General features: G+C 35.5%; 1 protein-coding gene across 7 annotated transcripts in view; it reads right to left on the bottom strand.

Annotated features, from left to right (window-relative positions):
* FUBP1 (far upstream element binding protein 1) overlaps positions 1–17,156 on the bottom strand; it is a 36,550-nt gene that overhangs the window by 18,103 nt on the left and 1,291 nt on the right. For 2 of the 7 annotated variants that reach the window (XM_040611013.1, XM_040611014.1), the window contains exons 2-19: positions 16,974–17,064; positions 15,958–16,020; positions 15,081–15,119; positions 14,697–14,736; positions 13,817–13,866; positions 13,653–13,724; positions 13,310–13,367; positions 11,471–11,633; positions 11,293–11,391; positions 11,109–11,210; positions 10,368–10,470; positions 10,183–10,283; positions 9,448–9,589; positions 8,126–8,286; positions 7,158–7,312; positions 6,991–7,070; positions 3,956–4,084; positions 3,185–3,259 (exon numbers count right to left, since the gene is read on the bottom strand). In XM_040611013.1, the coding sequence (XP_040466947.1) occupies positions 3,185–3,259; positions 3,956–4,084; positions 6,991–7,070; positions 7,158–7,312; positions 8,126–8,286; positions 9,448–9,589; positions 10,183–10,283; positions 10,368–10,470; positions 11,109–11,210; positions 11,293–11,391; positions 11,471–11,633; positions 13,310–13,367; positions 13,653–13,724; positions 13,817–13,866; positions 14,697–14,736; positions 15,081–15,119; positions 15,958–16,020; positions 16,974–17,064 (1,723 nt within the window). The remainder of the gene's footprint in view (positions 1–3,184; positions 3,260–3,955; positions 4,085–6,990; positions 7,071–7,157; positions 7,313–8,125; positions 8,287–9,447; positions 9,590–10,182; positions 10,284–10,367; positions 10,471–11,108; positions 11,211–11,292; positions 11,392–11,470; positions 11,634–13,309; positions 13,368–13,652; positions 13,725–13,816; positions 13,867–14,696; positions 14,737–15,080; positions 15,120–15,957; positions 16,021–16,973; positions 17,065–17,156) is intronic. The other 5 variants (XM_040611016.1, XM_040611017.1, XM_040611018.1 and 2 more) reach the window with 3 other exon arrangements.

Raw genomic sequence — 17,156 nt, 5'->3', positions numbered from 1 at the left:
AGCAATTCTGAACCTACACATGGAATTCAGCAGTTTAGTCAAAACTTCCTTTCAGTGTACAGAACTGCATGAAACACTACATGCTCATCGATATCCAGATTCAACTGGAACACTAACAAGATTGATAAACTACGTATAAACAAAGGAAATACAAGAAACACAGAATACCTCCTCATTCAGGAACGCTAAGAAAGAGAACGCCATATTTTTATACAGTTCTTCCACTACTCAAATCATCAATGGTGATTCTAGTAAGAGAAAACTGTTCTTTGTCCTTTTTCTCATTACAAAGCTGAGGAATCCTTAAAGAACAGTTCCAATATTTATTATGGAATTCCTTACATATAAATCAAGACCACAATATATTACATTATTTCAAATTATCAATTTACAAACTCCTATGGTGACATAAAAATAATTTACTAAGATATGACTTAATGTTTAGAAGGAACCCCTACCCTTGGGAGATTTTTAGGGCCCAGTTATGCAAATCTTTATTTCGGCTCTTGTTGGTAAAAATAAACATAAAAAGACTCTGTTGCCAATGCAAGATAACAGCACCTATGTCTTCAAAAGCTAAACTGTCTTGTTAACTGGTAATACTCAAGGGACATTTAAAACAAGTTTTCTGTCTTTACCAAGTAGGGTACCCAGCAAATAAGATGGTCTGGTCACCTACAAGATCCATGTACAGTAACGTACCAGTGTGCAGGAGTATTTTACTAGCTTTTTGGTCTTATTTTTAACTGTATTTGCTACTTAAAGCCACAGCCCCTGACCAAAACAAGTCTGAAAAGCGAGACTGACTTTGCCACTATATTTGCAAGTTGGAAAACACGTTATTTTCAAGTGACTATTCTATACACTGAAAAAAAATCAGGAAAGTTTCTCTGTGATAAGAAGCCAAGTCATATCGCACCAGTAGGAAGCCAGTTTGGAATACAGTATTATGGTTTTGATGGGAATACTGAGGATTGTCCTTTAGTTTTCAGACCACGCAATTTTTCAGTGCACTCATAGTTAACAATGTGTGAGAAAATCCAGAGCACCAACTGCAGTATCACATTTATTCAGCTCAGTACTGTCACCCTTGTAAGCTTGCCACATATTATCAAGTAGTTTTCTTCAGCAGTAAAAATAAAACTGCTTGGGCTCAGCAAGTCCCAAGTTTCAGTTCAGCTCTGTAACACAGCTGTTTGTGCAATCATCTGTGCTGTGAAAAATCTGAAAAAAAGTCAGAATGAGTGACTTGCAATTCCTACCTTTCCCCTTTTGCACAAGTTAATGGGAACAGAAGCATTACATTACTGTACGAAGCACGAACAGTAGTAGCTGTATTTGAACGCCTGGAGACCACAATAACTTGTTGATGGACAGCCTTAGTGTTCATCCGATCTACTACTTTCTAATGTTGTTAAGGAGGTTGGGAAAAACAACCTCATTTAGCACTAAAACAACTCCAAGTGAATTCTCTGCTCTTCAACCTCACTTGGTCAGTTCCTTTCTAAGTGGATCTTCTGTAGAAGCAAAAAGTTCTCATGATTTACACAGTCAAATTATACAGGTCCAGACATCAACAGTTCTCCTGCAGGCGAAGAACTGGATTTGAACTAGAAAAAGGAATGAATATCAGAACTTCCCTTTCCTTTTTCTTCTTACTTGATTTTTGTCTTGGGTTTTTTTTTTTGTAATTTTGCATTTTAAGAGCAATCCTGACATCTCCCAATGTTTTTTTTTGGGTTCACACTCTTGGACTTGCTCCCAGAAACTCTATCCTGACACCTTATAAATAGCTATTATTTAGTCAGAGCAAATACAAAAGTAGTGCAAGCCAGACTTTGCTTCCCAGAGACAGAAAATTAGAAAGACAGCAAAGTCCCTGCAAACAAATTGCATTATTCTTAAAAAGGCAGTGAAAACCCTCTACAGTTTTGCACTGAAGAATGGTAGCTGAACTAACAGAGACAGTAAACTGAAAACAAGTAGTTACATGAAACATGAAGAGGATAAATGGGAAGGCCTATCAGCATCTTAAAAATCATGTGTTTGAGATGCTGTTGCAATTTTCTTAGTCTGATACACAATCCTTGAAGTAAATCATTATTATATATTTTCTGTTTCATTTCATCACTTATGCTGTGCCAAAATGAAGAAGAATAAAGGTAATGATGTCTTGGCAAATAATATGAGATCAACCTGGTAGAAGGCTGATAAGATTAAGAAATTAAATACGCTATTCATCTTAACTCCAAATGCTTTTTAATATTCCATGAAGAAAACAGGATGCAGTTGGAAGAGGGGAAAAAACCTGACCAAACACTCCCACCCACACCAACCAACAAAAAATACAAACTGGATGCTGCTATATGTCTGGTCAAACAGAGATACCAGAGAAAGCAAGAAGCCCACTAGTCCTCAGTATACTCATTTAAATCAACTAGAATATCCACGGGAGAACACTGTGGACAACACACTGTCCTGCAAGACATTACTGTGATTTAAAAGATACAGGCACCTTCTGCCAGTGTGTCAAGACAACATATTCTCTCCTTATTCAGGAAATGATGAAGCCATCAACTTAACCAGCAAATACATTTCAGTTTGGTAAGTCAGCTCAAGCAAAGTATTTTGAAAAAGCTAGCAACAACGTATAACCTGCAGTTTAAACACAGTTCTTAAGTGCTGCAAAGCAAATACTATTTAAAAAAGGGTGTGGTATAAATGAAAGCTAGTTACCATGCTTTAATAACTTGGAACACCGAAAGCAAGTTGTAGGAAAAAAGTAATCTTAAGAGCATTATGAAACAAATATTGAACAACACAGCTTCGTAAAGCAGATTGAAGCTGAACTCTAGAATTTACTAAATATACTTTAAAAATATACTTCAGAAATACTCAGACTAAAAGATTTAGAAGATGGTGTTTCCCAATGACCAGATATATTGAGTATGAGGTATTTTTGCAAAGCTGATTACTAGCATGAGTACAAGTAAATGCCTTATACACAAATTTTAAAGTTTGTTTTTCTGCAGAGTTCAGGGCCTTTAGCAGTAAATGGTTCAGAAGACACATGGATTATGCATTTTTATTTTTTTGGGGGTAAAAACCCCATCTCACCAAATGAGATATGCCAAGTCTCCTAAAACATTCTACTATGGAACAACAGAAAAGCCTACACACGTACCCATTTTTTTGTAGTACTCCTCCCAGGCCTTGGTATAGTCAACCTGCCCTGCTGGTGCTGGATTTGGCTGATCTCCTGAATTATATTAAAAATAGTCAAAATATAACTACAGGTTTTTTAGTTTCATACACAGAACAATTTACAAAAAAAATCAAATTAATTTTTCAGTAACAATCCCAAACGACATCACTCAATCTGACACTATAAACCTCTGTGGTAGAAGGTACTACAAATATAAACTATTACTAAAAGACACCATGAAGAAACAAAGCAATGTTTAGCATGTTTTCAAGATCCTATAAATGCACACCACTACCACTCACAGTACAAAATACTACCTAAATTTAAGTGGTAAGCATTATCCAGGCACAACAATTATACAAATACAACTAAATACTACAATTGCCCTAAAACCACTAGCAGTGATGCAACTGTTTAAGCAAATGACAGTCAACAATTTGGCTCATTTTATTTTTACTTATGACTGCACTATGTAGATGTTAATTAAATCAGCCCACGTTGAAGCAAAATTCTCTGTGGTGTATATGACAAATAATTTACCCTTATTACTACTGAAATTAGGAAAAGCAATGTTAAAGGCTGTAAGCAATATTTTACCAAGAAAATTAGCTACTTTAAAATAAATTTACCCAATATATGAAGACAACAACAACAACAACAAAATATGGGGCATCCACACCACCAGCAGTGAGAAATTTATAACTTTTTTTTTTTGTTAAGTTTTACTTTGAAGTTTTATTGGACAGCTACCTTGTCCATTAGTTTGGGTTGTAGCTGGTCCACCAGGAGGGGCTGCAGGTGGTGGCTGTGCTTGCTGCTGATAGTAGTGAGCATAATAAGCTGCCCACGCTGCTGAATTAGGATCTGTTCCTGGCTTACCTATAGAAACAAAACAGAAGTGTTTATAGAAGTACTATGAACAGAATGCTGTCCTCAATTAACTGTGTTCTAAGCACTTGTATTTTTCTCCAAGGAAAAATCTAAAGCAAATAACCATGTACATCCTCTAAGTATCTTTCCTTCCCAGCACAAACTTTCAATCAGGTTTCAGACAAGTGCACTGTACAAAGTATACTTCCATTGAGCTGATGAGAATATCATTCTAGAACCCTTACCACAATGCCATTTACTAATTTTTAAATGTGACAAAAAGAAACAGATTTTCAAGTTTACTTCAACAGTCACGTTACTAAACAGTAGCAACAATGAATCATTCTAGCACCAAACAATTTCAGTGGTTTTACTTTTGTTATAACCTCACACTAGTGACACTGGTACAGGTGAAGGAGGCATGCCAAATACGTATTTCTGAAATAGAAGAATAAAAATCTTACTATGTACTTGCAATGCTTGTCAGTTAAACTTTAAGGTAACGGTAGAATACAGAAACACATGTATTTTAAAGAACCTGAATCCCCATACATGGCTACAAAGCATCACTGTTTACTTACAATTTTTTAGTATAACAAATAGCAGCAACATTTGCATCTTCTGCAGCTATTTCCATGCTTTCCTTATTTTTAACTACATCTAGGAAGGCCAGCAATGCTGCTTCCTAGAGCCTCATTTATCTGTTTTTCCACACATAGCCTTTAGGAATGGCTTATTCTTGCTGGATAACAGAGATTGATTATATTACCAGATCAGCAATACACAAAAACTGCACATCTACTATTGGAGAACATAATGTTCTATACCACAACCAGCATCCCTTAATATTATTTGCATCCTTTAAGAATAAAAACATCTGCAAATAAATACAGCCAACTCGGAAGAAAACTTCAGTTAAGGACAGACAAAACTGATACTTTAGAATAATTATACATGGGAATGGAAGTATATTCCCACCTCTCTCCCCAAAATAGGTAAGGCAGTGACTAATGGAAGAGAAAAACGAAATCCCCTGAAAAAGGCAGTCAGGGAGAAGAAATGCATAACACCACAAATTTCTTGCAGTATTTCATCTAGCATTAAAGTTGGATGTAGCCATTTAAAACGCACACAGTAGTACCAGCATACAGAAATCTATTTTAACACACTGTTTCCTTTTTAAATTACACTACTTCCATCAACAACAGTGGATTTAAACTAGCATGTACTATATTCTAAGGTTACCTGCAAATACCAAATAAGCCATTGCTTGGTTCCCCCCCTCCTTCCCCTTAGAAGCTACTTCTTTAGAATAGAAGAGCACACAGCAGGATTCATTAAATTTCCAAAGAAATCTGACTGTAGTAACTAGCTCCACTTTCACGTGACAAGAGGCAAGCATGGTTCTGGAGAAAGCACCTCTGAAAAAAATACTAAAATAACCCATTTATTAACACTGAAATGAGCAACTAAGTGGAAAACTGCACAAAATGCATCAAATAAATGTTAATCAAAAGAAATACCCAACTTCAACTGCACATAGGGAAACGTAATCAGGTTTTTAAAAGGAACACTTATTTGAAAAATGCTTATAAAATCATCACCAAGATGACATCAAGATGAGTGCCACTTTCCTTACAGATCTCTAGGCAGGTAAGTCACTTTTATTAAAAAAAAAAAAAAAAAAAAAGGTGGCATGAAAGAGGCTGCAACTTTTTGGCAGTGGTTTTGGATTAAATGAGACTTCTGGTATGATGAGATTTCAAGTCAAGTCACTTTGAATCACTGTATTTATAAATAATGACAATAAGCATTTTTAAGTAATTAACTGAATGCATGCAGAGCTACCTTTTATACAAGTCTGGGAAATGAAACCAGAGATGGTTCTTTGCCAAGAAAGGATATATAGAAGAGCTGAACGTGAATAGAATTCTCTGTAGATTTTTTTAACATTCTCCAAAGCCCTCCCTTTTTTCACTAATAAAGCTTGTGTCAGGACCAGTCGCTATCAGAAAATATTTATTCCATTTATAACAAGAATGAAATTGAGATCTTTTGGCTGAAATTCTGAAGAAAGTCTACCTCAAACAAATGAGGCAGAACTGACCCGAGCATCTAGCCTTACCATGCTTTTTGTGACTGCAGTTCTGCTTCCCCATATGCTCTAGTCCAACCAAAGGACATAACTTAAAGAAAAGCAGGATACTACAACTTTGGGAAGTTGTAGTTAAGCAAAAACTCCCAGTCTTGACAAAGATAAACAAGCAGAAGAAACATATTCTACAAAAATGGGTTTCAGAAGAAAATACAAAACTATAGTAAGCAAAAGCTCAAAATACACAATCCTAACTAGTTTTACTGTAAAAAACAGTTCAACCGAAGCTTTATCCCTCAATAAGGACTAAACAAAATGTATTTGTTTCAGACTACGAAAAACAATCCTCATATAGGTCAAAAAAAGCTAAAAATATATAAAATAGCATAAAACCTGCAAAGTCAGAATCACTGAGATTTTAAAGGGGTATCATCTAGAACAAAATACAAGGTCATTAACTTAAAACACATCCTCAGTAAAGTACTTCATGTAAAAACATGCACTGCAAGAAAGATTAACCGATTTGCACAAGATCAATTAACCGAGAATCTTGCAAAAAGTAACAAATTGGGATGCAGTATCAGTAATGTTTAGTAAGAAGCATATTCCAACTGTAACTGAATTTCAGCATCTCACAAGCAGCATGTGGGAAGGGTAAAACATACATAAACTGACAATCAGTGAAGAGAAGCCTGAAGAACAGCTTTTTCAGATTTACCAGCGTTAACACAAACACACTGTGAAGCGTATATACTTGGTAAGGACAAAATTGATCTACTCAAGTATACACACACTACAGTACAAAGGTGACATTTCTTACCTGGATCTGGTGGATTTGGTGGCTGCCAGTGTGGATAAGCATTTCCCCATCCTTGTGGAGCATACGGAGCTGGGGGACCACTACAAAAGATCATGTTGTACACACACAATGAAAGCCAGTCCCAGAATCATCTTACAAAAAAGGAAGTTAGATGAAGCAATACTTACTGAGGTGCAGGGCCAGGAGGCCCTGGGTTATAAGGAGCTGGATTATATGGTCCCATGGGAGCACCAGGACCTGGTGGCCCAGGAGGTCCATGTGGGCCAGGAACAACACCATGGGGTCCATGGGGAACAGGTGGACCCAATGGATTTACTGGACCCTGTAACAAGAGTAGCACACAGATGAAAATAATCCTTTAAGTTCTGTACTTTTTAGCAGTTTAGAAGCATAAACACTTTAGAATATAACCTAAAAGGTTTGATTGTTTTAATACAGACATTTCCCTGGAGAAAACAGTCTTTTTGAAGATTAATTAGGCTTTTGGCTGGTTAAAGAAGAGATTTTAAAACATCCATGGTAGTAGCAACAACTAAAAAGCTGCATTTCAGTTCCTTCTTGAGAAAATAAAGAATTTTACAAATAAACATGAATTTCTTCCACAAGTCGCAATAAAAACCACAAACTAAACCAAGACTATCAGTATTTTAAAATAAAAACCTGTGCATAAGATCAGGTAGAAGAAATGGGTAGTAAATTCTGTTACATGCATATGCATGCAAACAAAAGTGCAGTGGATTAAAGGGTATAAACTTGCATTAGAACTCCACCTAAAAACATCCTGAAACTGAAAAACCAAGCAACAGTTTCATAGCTTTAAGAATATAAAGGATATCTTTGAAGTATTCAAATTTTTCATTAAGCACAAAGTGGGCATGTTCAACAACACATCATTAAAAAATAGACAGTATTACATTGAAGATAGCAACTGTTTCTTTCTATTTCAGGTTTCTGCTTCTTTTGGTACATATCAAATTATGTTTACATTACTTTAAACCTAGATTACTATTTATTATCAATTTGTTACCTGATTAAGTAATTTGGAAGTGAAATGCAAGAAAAGTCTCCACAAAGAAGACTTGCTTCCTATTCTGTTTAATTATCATAGTAAACCAAAATACAGTTATACACTCACTCCAATCTTTTCTTCTATAAGTTGTCGTGCATAATCTATTTGCTGGGGTGTTCCACGGATAGTAAACATCTTCATGTTTGGATCCGCATTAGGTGGAGGATTTCTCTGAAGTTCTATTCTAGCACCAGATTGCTGGCTTATACTTTTAATAGTTTCACCACCTACAATGCAACAAATAGCTTTTATGACATGCATTAAAGTGAAAATACCAAGATTCAAATCAGAGAAAGTCATGGATGCTGAAGATAAAGTGGAAAGACACCTATTCTTACGAGCCACACAAGAACATTCCAACACCAATTAAAAAAACCAAACCTCCTTCTCTTTGCAGTATAGAGCTTTGATTGCAGTGAACTAGTAAAAATAAATTATTTTTTAAATTCAAGACCACAGTATTGCTACTCAGAAAGAACACAGAATTCCTGCAGTGTTGTCTGTTTTTTTTTCCATTCATGTAAAGACGTAAAATTAGCCATGAACAACAACTGATATCCACGGTTATCCGTGAATGCAACCTTAAAGCCTAACCTCCCTATAAAGTAGTAGGCAAACATGATAAAAAACCCCAGAAGCTGACCAGATGGTGAAGTCCACGTTTTTTGTAGTGCACTAAAACCAGAAAGTTAAATTCCCTAAACTAGTTCCTCCTCTTATAGTACCCTGAGAAGTTACTTGTATCATTAGTAGGCACAAAATTTGCAAAACAACAATCATTTGACATTTAAAAAAGACCCCAAACAATAAAATCCGTTTCCCAGGTCAAGAACTGTACTACATCAGCCTATTTGTTGTGTCTGGAAAACACACTACAAACAAAAGATTAAAATAACTCAAATGTTTCATTTAGTTATTTTTTTTTGAAAAAAAAAAAAAAAAAATTCTTTGAGAATTATTTTAACACACACAAGAAATTGTTACAGGATTCCACAGTAAAAGATCTTCACTGGAGTATGTGAAAACTGTTTAAAAAGTGAGTTACAGATGCAGTAACACTAGGCTAATCAAGTACTATCAACCGGAAGTTAATGAGAAGATACATCACCCAAGAACCTAACACACACTACCAATGTAACTCAGTACTTATTTTTAAAAATGGGTTAGACAAGTTATTTGGTTCTTGACTTTTAGCTACCGGTGTATGTGTTTTGGTGAGGAAATTCTGAAAAGAATATTAGGAGTATTACGATTTAGCAGTACTATGCTCTACCATACATGAAACTATTTGCAAAGCCTTCTCTTGAAACATCTCTCTAGTGTAGCTATTTGTACAAACAGAAAAGCTGAAACTACATATAGATACACATATATGTAAGATATATTGCCTTTGCCAATGATTAATCCAGTTTTGCCCGTGGGAACAATAAAATTGAATTCCTGTAATCCACCCGGAGGCCCCATGTTCCAGTTGCCTTGGCCTCTACCCCTTCCTCGACCACCAGGTCCTGGTCCACCAGGGTTACCAGCCTAAAAAAAAAAGCAACAAATCAGCATGTTCCATAAAAATTATTGCAAACAAATTATTAATGCCAAGTGGTTACATCACATCATTTGTTAGGAAAAAAAAATAAAAAATTAATCACTACTCAGATAGTTGGGATAGTTAAAGTAGTATTTTTTTCCAGAAGACCAAAATTACATTTTAAAAGATCTTCTGTACAGCTCTGCATGTGAAAGATGAAGAATATAGAAAAAAGCAGGAAGTTTCACACATACAAAGATAATTTGTCTGCCTTGTGTAAATGCAGCAGTGGTGCTCATCTCACAACAGAGCATTTAATCCATCTCTCAAACACTGATTACAACCAAAAGTAACAGCGTTATCAGCTACTAATATAAGACCACAGAATAAGCAGCTCTAAAACCAGCCAGTTCAAGAACTGCCACGACTTCCAATCAGTATTATCATTATTGTCTTGACACTTGCAAAACCTTAACTGTAAAAGGAAACATTCATATTCCAGACTGAACATTGAAATAGATTCAAATAGAATCATGAAATTTAGTTACACATTCATTCTTAGATGTAATGTTAGATGGTAAACAACATATTACCCAACCTGGACACTTCGAAGGAGGTCTGTAATAATTTCTGCAGCATGCTGACATCTGTCAGGAGGCCCTGTGATTTGGGCTATTCTATCTGGAGTTGTTCCATCATCTGGAATAAAAATGAACTATTCCAGTATATGTAATCCAGTAAATTTACACTCAATTCACAGAAACTTATGGACATATTACCAACCTGGCTTAAATTGGATCCTAACACCAGCATCATTCTGTATCTTTTTTATCATCTCTCCATTTCTTCCAATAACAATACCTACAGCAAATCTTGGTATTGGAACCTTAAAAAAAAACATTTCAAGATGTCAATGATGCAAATATTCCTACCAAATTCACACAATTAAAGGATCACATTAGAATGGTAAACCAGGGACAGCCCTATGCCACTTCAGGCTTTTTGAAGCATGAATTTTTTAGTATCAAGTCACAAGCCTAGCAAATACTGGAAAGCAACAGAACCAGAGATCCAGTCCACTGCAAGTTCTCATAGCGGTAGCAATTCCAGTGGATATTATGTTTCTCACGATCAAAAATGGTTAAAATGTGGATTCCAGCAGATGAAACATTCAGCCTCACCTCTGATGAACAGTTAAGAGCTCATGACTTGCATAGTAAGTGGACTTAAATATCCTTCTGTAAAGGCCAAACTCCAATTTCTATAACAACATTATATACTTAGTCATAAAGTTTATTTCTTTTGATAAAAAACTCCCAGCTAGCTGAAACTGTTCAGAACAGCTGGTAATGTAAAGTGAATACGGCACACCATTTAGCCATGATTTCAGTAATGACCAAGTAATACTTACATGCCACAATCACTTTTGGAATCTGGTTAAGAGCTCTCAGTGGTATTACCCAGCTTAACATTTTAATGTTAACATCTCAAAATACAGTGAACAAGTTTTTCAACCATGCTTACGTCTATCCCTTCATTTCCTCCTATTCTTGACCCATATTCGTTGCGCACCTCTCTAAAGCCACCTTGATCACGAATTAACTCCAGCACCATTTCCTTGGCTTGCTAAAAGAAAAATGAAAGTTCATTTAGGTACTGCAACATCAGAAGAGATTAAAAATGCTCTGAGTTCTGATAGACTCCTTACTTGAACTTTATAAGGATCTCCAGTTATCCTAAGGGGCTTGTCTGCACCAGTGTTCTGTGGACCGTCTTGAATCATGACCATTTTGACACCTGCCCGCTCCTGTTTGACAGAAGGGAGGTTAATACCCACTCAATTCCAAATTTGGTATTGCCACATTTAAAAGAAGATACATACATACCTGTAACTGTTTAATTGTCTCTCCACCTTTTCCAATAACTAATCCTGCTTTACTTGCTGGAATCATAATTTCTTGGACTGCATTTCCAGGTCCATCACCATGATGAAAGCCAGGTGCAGGTCTTCCCTTTTCAACTATCTGATCAAGTAATCTTTTTGCTGATCTGTGAAAGAATATATACATTTATAAACACACTTATTCCCACAAGTATCACTAGCCCAATCTTTTCTGCTTGGAAATTTTTATCTTTTTGATTTCAAAAGTTTCTGCAGAAGAAATATAATTACTATCACAAAGAAATATGAGGCAAACTCAGTAAATCTGTAACAGTAACTCAAGGGACTAACTGCAAGATAATGTAGTAAACCTAAAAACACCCTCATGTCAGAATACAAAAGGTGGTTCTTCACCAAACACATGTTAAGTAAAAGCTACCTCCTCAATCATGACCATCATCCCTGAATAGTTACATAGATTAAACCTTAATCCAGAACAGAAGATGGAAACCTGGTCCTTTAAAATAATATATATATTAAAAATGCACATTAGTGAGAAGATTTGGAATCATTAAAATGTACCTTTTTTGTGTATTAACAAAAAAAAAAAAAAAAAAAAAATCACCGGACAGAAAGCTTTTTCTAACTTTGCTTAATTTCAGTAGTAATTCATGTAACCTCTCATTCAACAGTAATTTTTCTTTACTAACAGCCAATCTTAAGGCAGATCTATTTTATGTTAAGTTTTATAAAAAGGCAACACAACCCAGACTGTAAAATAAACCTATAGCTTTAACACCACATACCATGATAGCTGCTGCTTGATTCAGCATGCAAAGTAATGACATTTGTACTTGTAACCGTTACCACAACAGTGGACAAAAGCAAGTATATATATATTCACCACACATGTAAATAAGTTGCCATGAGTTAAATCATGATTACAGCACTAACACCAGTTAAAAACTCTTCCCTCTAATATGTAAGCAGAATAAACTATAATTAGAAAATTCCCATAAAGGGATGACTTCACGAACAGCAGCCTGCTTGGCTGCAACATAAGAGAAGAATGCCACGTTACTTTCCCAAAGGAAAAAATGTAGCTGCAGGCCTTACCTGCAAACATGAAGTGGGAGCAGCTAACACAAATGAGGTAATGTAATACAAATACACTACACCTAAGCTCTTTCCTGGCAAAGCCAGGGTAAGCTGATCTTCAGGTGGTTACAACACCTCTGTGCCAGCAAAAATTTTTTTTAAAAAAAAAAGCCCACCCAAACATTTTGATTGCTATCATCCCCTTCCCTAAACATGGGAAGGGAAAAGTTACTTTGCTGATAGGTATTACATAGACATATTTTTTGTAACTTTTGGTTACCTTGTTTTATACATTCATTATATCAAAGACATTTAAGAACTCTGATGGGCTGGGCTTTAGAGTAACTCCTATTGTTACGTATTACTGATTTCCCACATTTTCCCTGTTATCTTCCGATTTCTGGTTAATAATGAGTTTTTTTCAGCATACATTTCTTTTTAGTATATATTCACATATTTCATTCTCAAGCTGAAAACAGCACATGGTTAACATCTATCTACAACAAGATTTGGACTTGACAAAGTTGAAGTTCCATATTTTTGTCTTAAAACTCCAGGTATGCCGAGAGAGCTGACTGCAGGTTCAGGGCTTTTTTTCATATATACATATAATTGTCACCAGACTGCCTCTTCAATAGAATAAAATGCATAATATTATAAGCATACTATCCAGATACTGTATTTAGATCTAAGAAATTAAGTGTGTTGCAGTTACATATGAACATGCAAAATGTGTTTTACTTACTGAACAGACTCTGGTGTTCCAGTTAACATACATGACCTTTCAGGCAGGCCTCCACTATCTACAATCATAAAATAAAACCAATTTATCAGCAGTGTTAAGTCAGAAAGAGATCATTAAATTAAACATAATATGCAAACTACTGGAACTTCACTGAAGTAGAAAAATCAGTGCATCACAACATGTTGCGTTTCTTTAGACTGTGGCAATTGCAATTAGTACAAAGCATTAAAATATACCTTAAATAATGATGCAACCAATTAGAAGCAAGTTATCAGCCTTCTGAACTTTCTACCAAACCCCCCCACCAAAATAAACAAAGAAAAAAAACTCCACACATAGTTACCAGGTGCAATCTGTATTTTACAGCCAGACTCCTGCTGTATGCGTGAGATCTGCTCTCCACCTCTGCCAATTACTTGAAGAAAGAAAATACAGAAAAATTATTTATATTAACAGCTTCTGCTAACATCCCTCACTATACTAGAACACCACATCCATACTACTTACTGAATCCAACCATTCCATCTGGAACTTTGTACTCCTCTGTCATCACAGATCTACAGAGAATGTTAAATCAAACAAAAGACAACTGCCATTCAGAGACCATACTGGCATTGAATTTAGATATATCCTCCCATTAAACTAAAGAATGCTACTGCTCCCTCTATCACCTTGGCTTACTTGCATCCCGTTAACTTTACAACGTAGTCATGCAAGCACAGTACTAAGTAAACTGGTGATACACAAAAGTAACCACAAAATGTTCAAGTATAATATGAATCAAAGTTTTCCTTAGTCCTCTCCACTACCAGCAGATGTGGCGTACAGAAGAGGCCATTGTAACATTTTCAGTTTCATCTGTATATCCAAAGTGTGCTGAAGATACACCAATTTCACATCTCATCTATCAAAACCAGCCAATGCATAAGAATAATAGTTGGATGTGTTGTTTAGAGAAGAAATAAGCAGAGAAAACTACTAAGTAGTAGCAAATGTAGCTATGTTGTAATATGTTGCGCTAAGTCTGTTGGTTGGTTTTTCAAAAGTCGGTAGCTTTCCTTTCTGTTTACAAAATAGCATCAACCTTTTCCCCTTCAGACTTCCTTCCAACTTTGGTAATGCTACCTACACTCAGGTACTAAAAACCAACAACACATTTTCCTTTTACTAAGCTTGATGCACAGCCTAGGCTGCGAAGAAAAAGAATTGAGACAGCAATATAGATGCATTCTAAGTGTTTGGCTTCGGATGTGAAGCTAAAATTTCAACATATCACACAGACAGAGTAATTGCTTTATGCATCGATACCCCCTTTTCAGAAAAATTTCTTGAAACTACTTTCTTTCAGTAAAAAGGAAAACTATTTAAGAGGCTGCGTAACTCTTACCTTTGCTGCTGATGCATCGGTGGTAGCTGATTCCCAAAAGCTATAAATAAATATTGTTAAAATTAAATTCAAACAAGTGGTTTAATTTACAGCTAAACTTCTCCTTTGATAATAAAACTTAACTGTATCAACTTTTGTCTCAGTGGACTTTTTAAGAAGTTATCAAGAGATTTAGAAACAGCTAAAACGATTCTCAACTGTTCCTAACAACTTTGTCAGTTTTACAAAGCAGACTCACACTGCTTCAAGAAAGTAAGACATAAACCCCCAGCCATTACTTTGATCTTACTGATTCAAGTTATCACCTACCAGAACACTGTTTCTTGTTCTGACAATGTTACACTTGTTTAGGGTTTTTTTGGCAACAAAGTAAAAATTACTTACAGTCATTCTGAGGAGCAACTTTCTTAGCATCTGGTTGATCTGCAAAATTAAGATTTTTTTAATTTTTCTGCCAAGAAATTCAAGAAATGTTTACACCTTTTAGTGTGAATTGTAACTTTCCAGTGTATTTTAGTCCCCCTTTCCTTTTTTTTCCTTTTTCTTTCTTTTTTTTCCTCCAATTTCAGGGAGTTGACCATCTGAATAAAAGAAGAGAGTCTCACGAACACTCAGCACTTGGTTAGTATAGCTGAAAAGATGTTAGGTTTTTCCATGTATCTATTCAGTAGTTTAACAAAAGGCAGTTTTCAGAACACACTGTAGGTTGCTCAGATACCCAGCCACTGAAACTTAACTAAGACAAGGAACAAAGTTTAGCTCTGTTGATTGCTCAAGCTAATGATGCTTCTATTGTAAAAAAGAAAAAGAAAACCAAATCCATACAAAAATCAACAATGATTTAAAGAAAAAAAATTCTGACAATGACCACAAATCTAGATCAAACATCTGAAAATACAACAGTATCACATGGCAATGCAATCTAATTCTGGATGTCGAATATGAAATTCCTATCCAAATATCAAGCATTTCATAGCATAAAACTTCAAAAAAAAGCAGATTCAAAGCAACTACATCACTATCATCCAAATCCTTTCTGTACAGTAAAGGAACAAAAGGCATAATCAACCTGTATCTGAAAAGATAAGACTTCAGATGCTTCCTTCCCACCCCAAAATAAAGGTTATATGAACCACCATAATTTATGTGCAGCAAAAACTCAAGACACATATTCCAAGAAATATTTGTGTCAATCCAGAAAGATCCACTAGTTTATGTCATGTTTACATACTAAACACAGGTAATAAATAAAAATTCCTGCCTTTAAAAGGAGAGGGCATTCCCTCCCAGTGTGTTGTACTGCTCGGACTTGTCCAAGAGCCATCTACACATAAAATAAAAAGAATACATTACATATATCATCTGAAGCATCATTAGCTCATTTTTGTATATTAAAAACCTCACCTTTAATAGAAAAAAACCCCTTTATTACAGGACACAAGAACTCCTGATATAAAGCCTTAGTTACATTCTGTAGACTGAGTTTCAATCCTCTTAAAGGAAAAAAAGGCATTGCTCTTTTGTGAGACCTATGAAAACATTTCAACAAGCTCAGAGATTTTTTTCCGCAATTTAGCCAGGATTTTTCGTCTATATTAACCATATCAAACCCTGTTAAGTTCAAACTGGCTACTTAGTAAGAGACAGAAGATGACACACACACATCTCAGAAGAAAACTTTACTGCAGTGTAAGACAAATCCAAAAAGCTGCAACAAATTTGAAGATTCAAGTATGATCTTATCAGGGTTCACACATGCTATTGGCTTAAATATTAGACTAGGCAAGTGTCTACAAGGTAGAAAATTTTCTTTCCTGTCTTTTTTTAAAGTCCTATGCTTTTACAATGAAATGCATTAATACTTTTACTTGAAACGTCAAATTTAAGGAGTGAGCACTTCCTTATTTGCTTGTAGTTTACAAACTAATCAGTCCTACACAACAACATAAGACTTAAATGACATACCTGTGTGTTTCTCAACCATTGACTTATCTGCCCACCCCCCCACATATATTTTCCTTTTTAGAGCATTTAAACCAGGTTTAAGATTTTTTAGAACAGGCTTACATTCACTTCAGGTTAGAGCACAATGGTTTAAAACAAATTTCCCCATTAAACTGAAAATGAAAAAGCATGTCATGATCTATAAAGGGAACAAAATGTTTTTATGCTATACTATGGGAAAAAACCTCACAAACAAAAAAAACCCACACCTGTATCTTTCTGGCACCGTGGCCATACCAAACAAAAATAAATGCAGCAGCAACGAATGCATACCTCCATCCTCAAGAGGTCTTTTTTGTCCTCCATAACCGTAGTCGTTTGAATTCATTGATGTGCCAGCATCTCCTCCAATTTTTGCTGCAATCTAAACAAAAGGCAGAAATTGTGAGGGGAAAAAAATAATCCAGGCAGGCCTCATTTAGTGCAGGTCTTCTGAACAGTTTTGAGCCATTTAGA

Source organism: Falco naumanni, chromosome 11 (assembly GCF_017639655.2).
Source record: "Falco naumanni isolate bFalNau1 chromosome 11, bFalNau1.pat, whole genome shotgun sequence".
Lineage (NCBI taxonomy): Eukaryota > Metazoa > Chordata > Aves > Falconiformes > Falconidae > Falco > Falco naumanni.
This window is presented reverse-complemented; position numbering and strand designations above follow the sequence as displayed.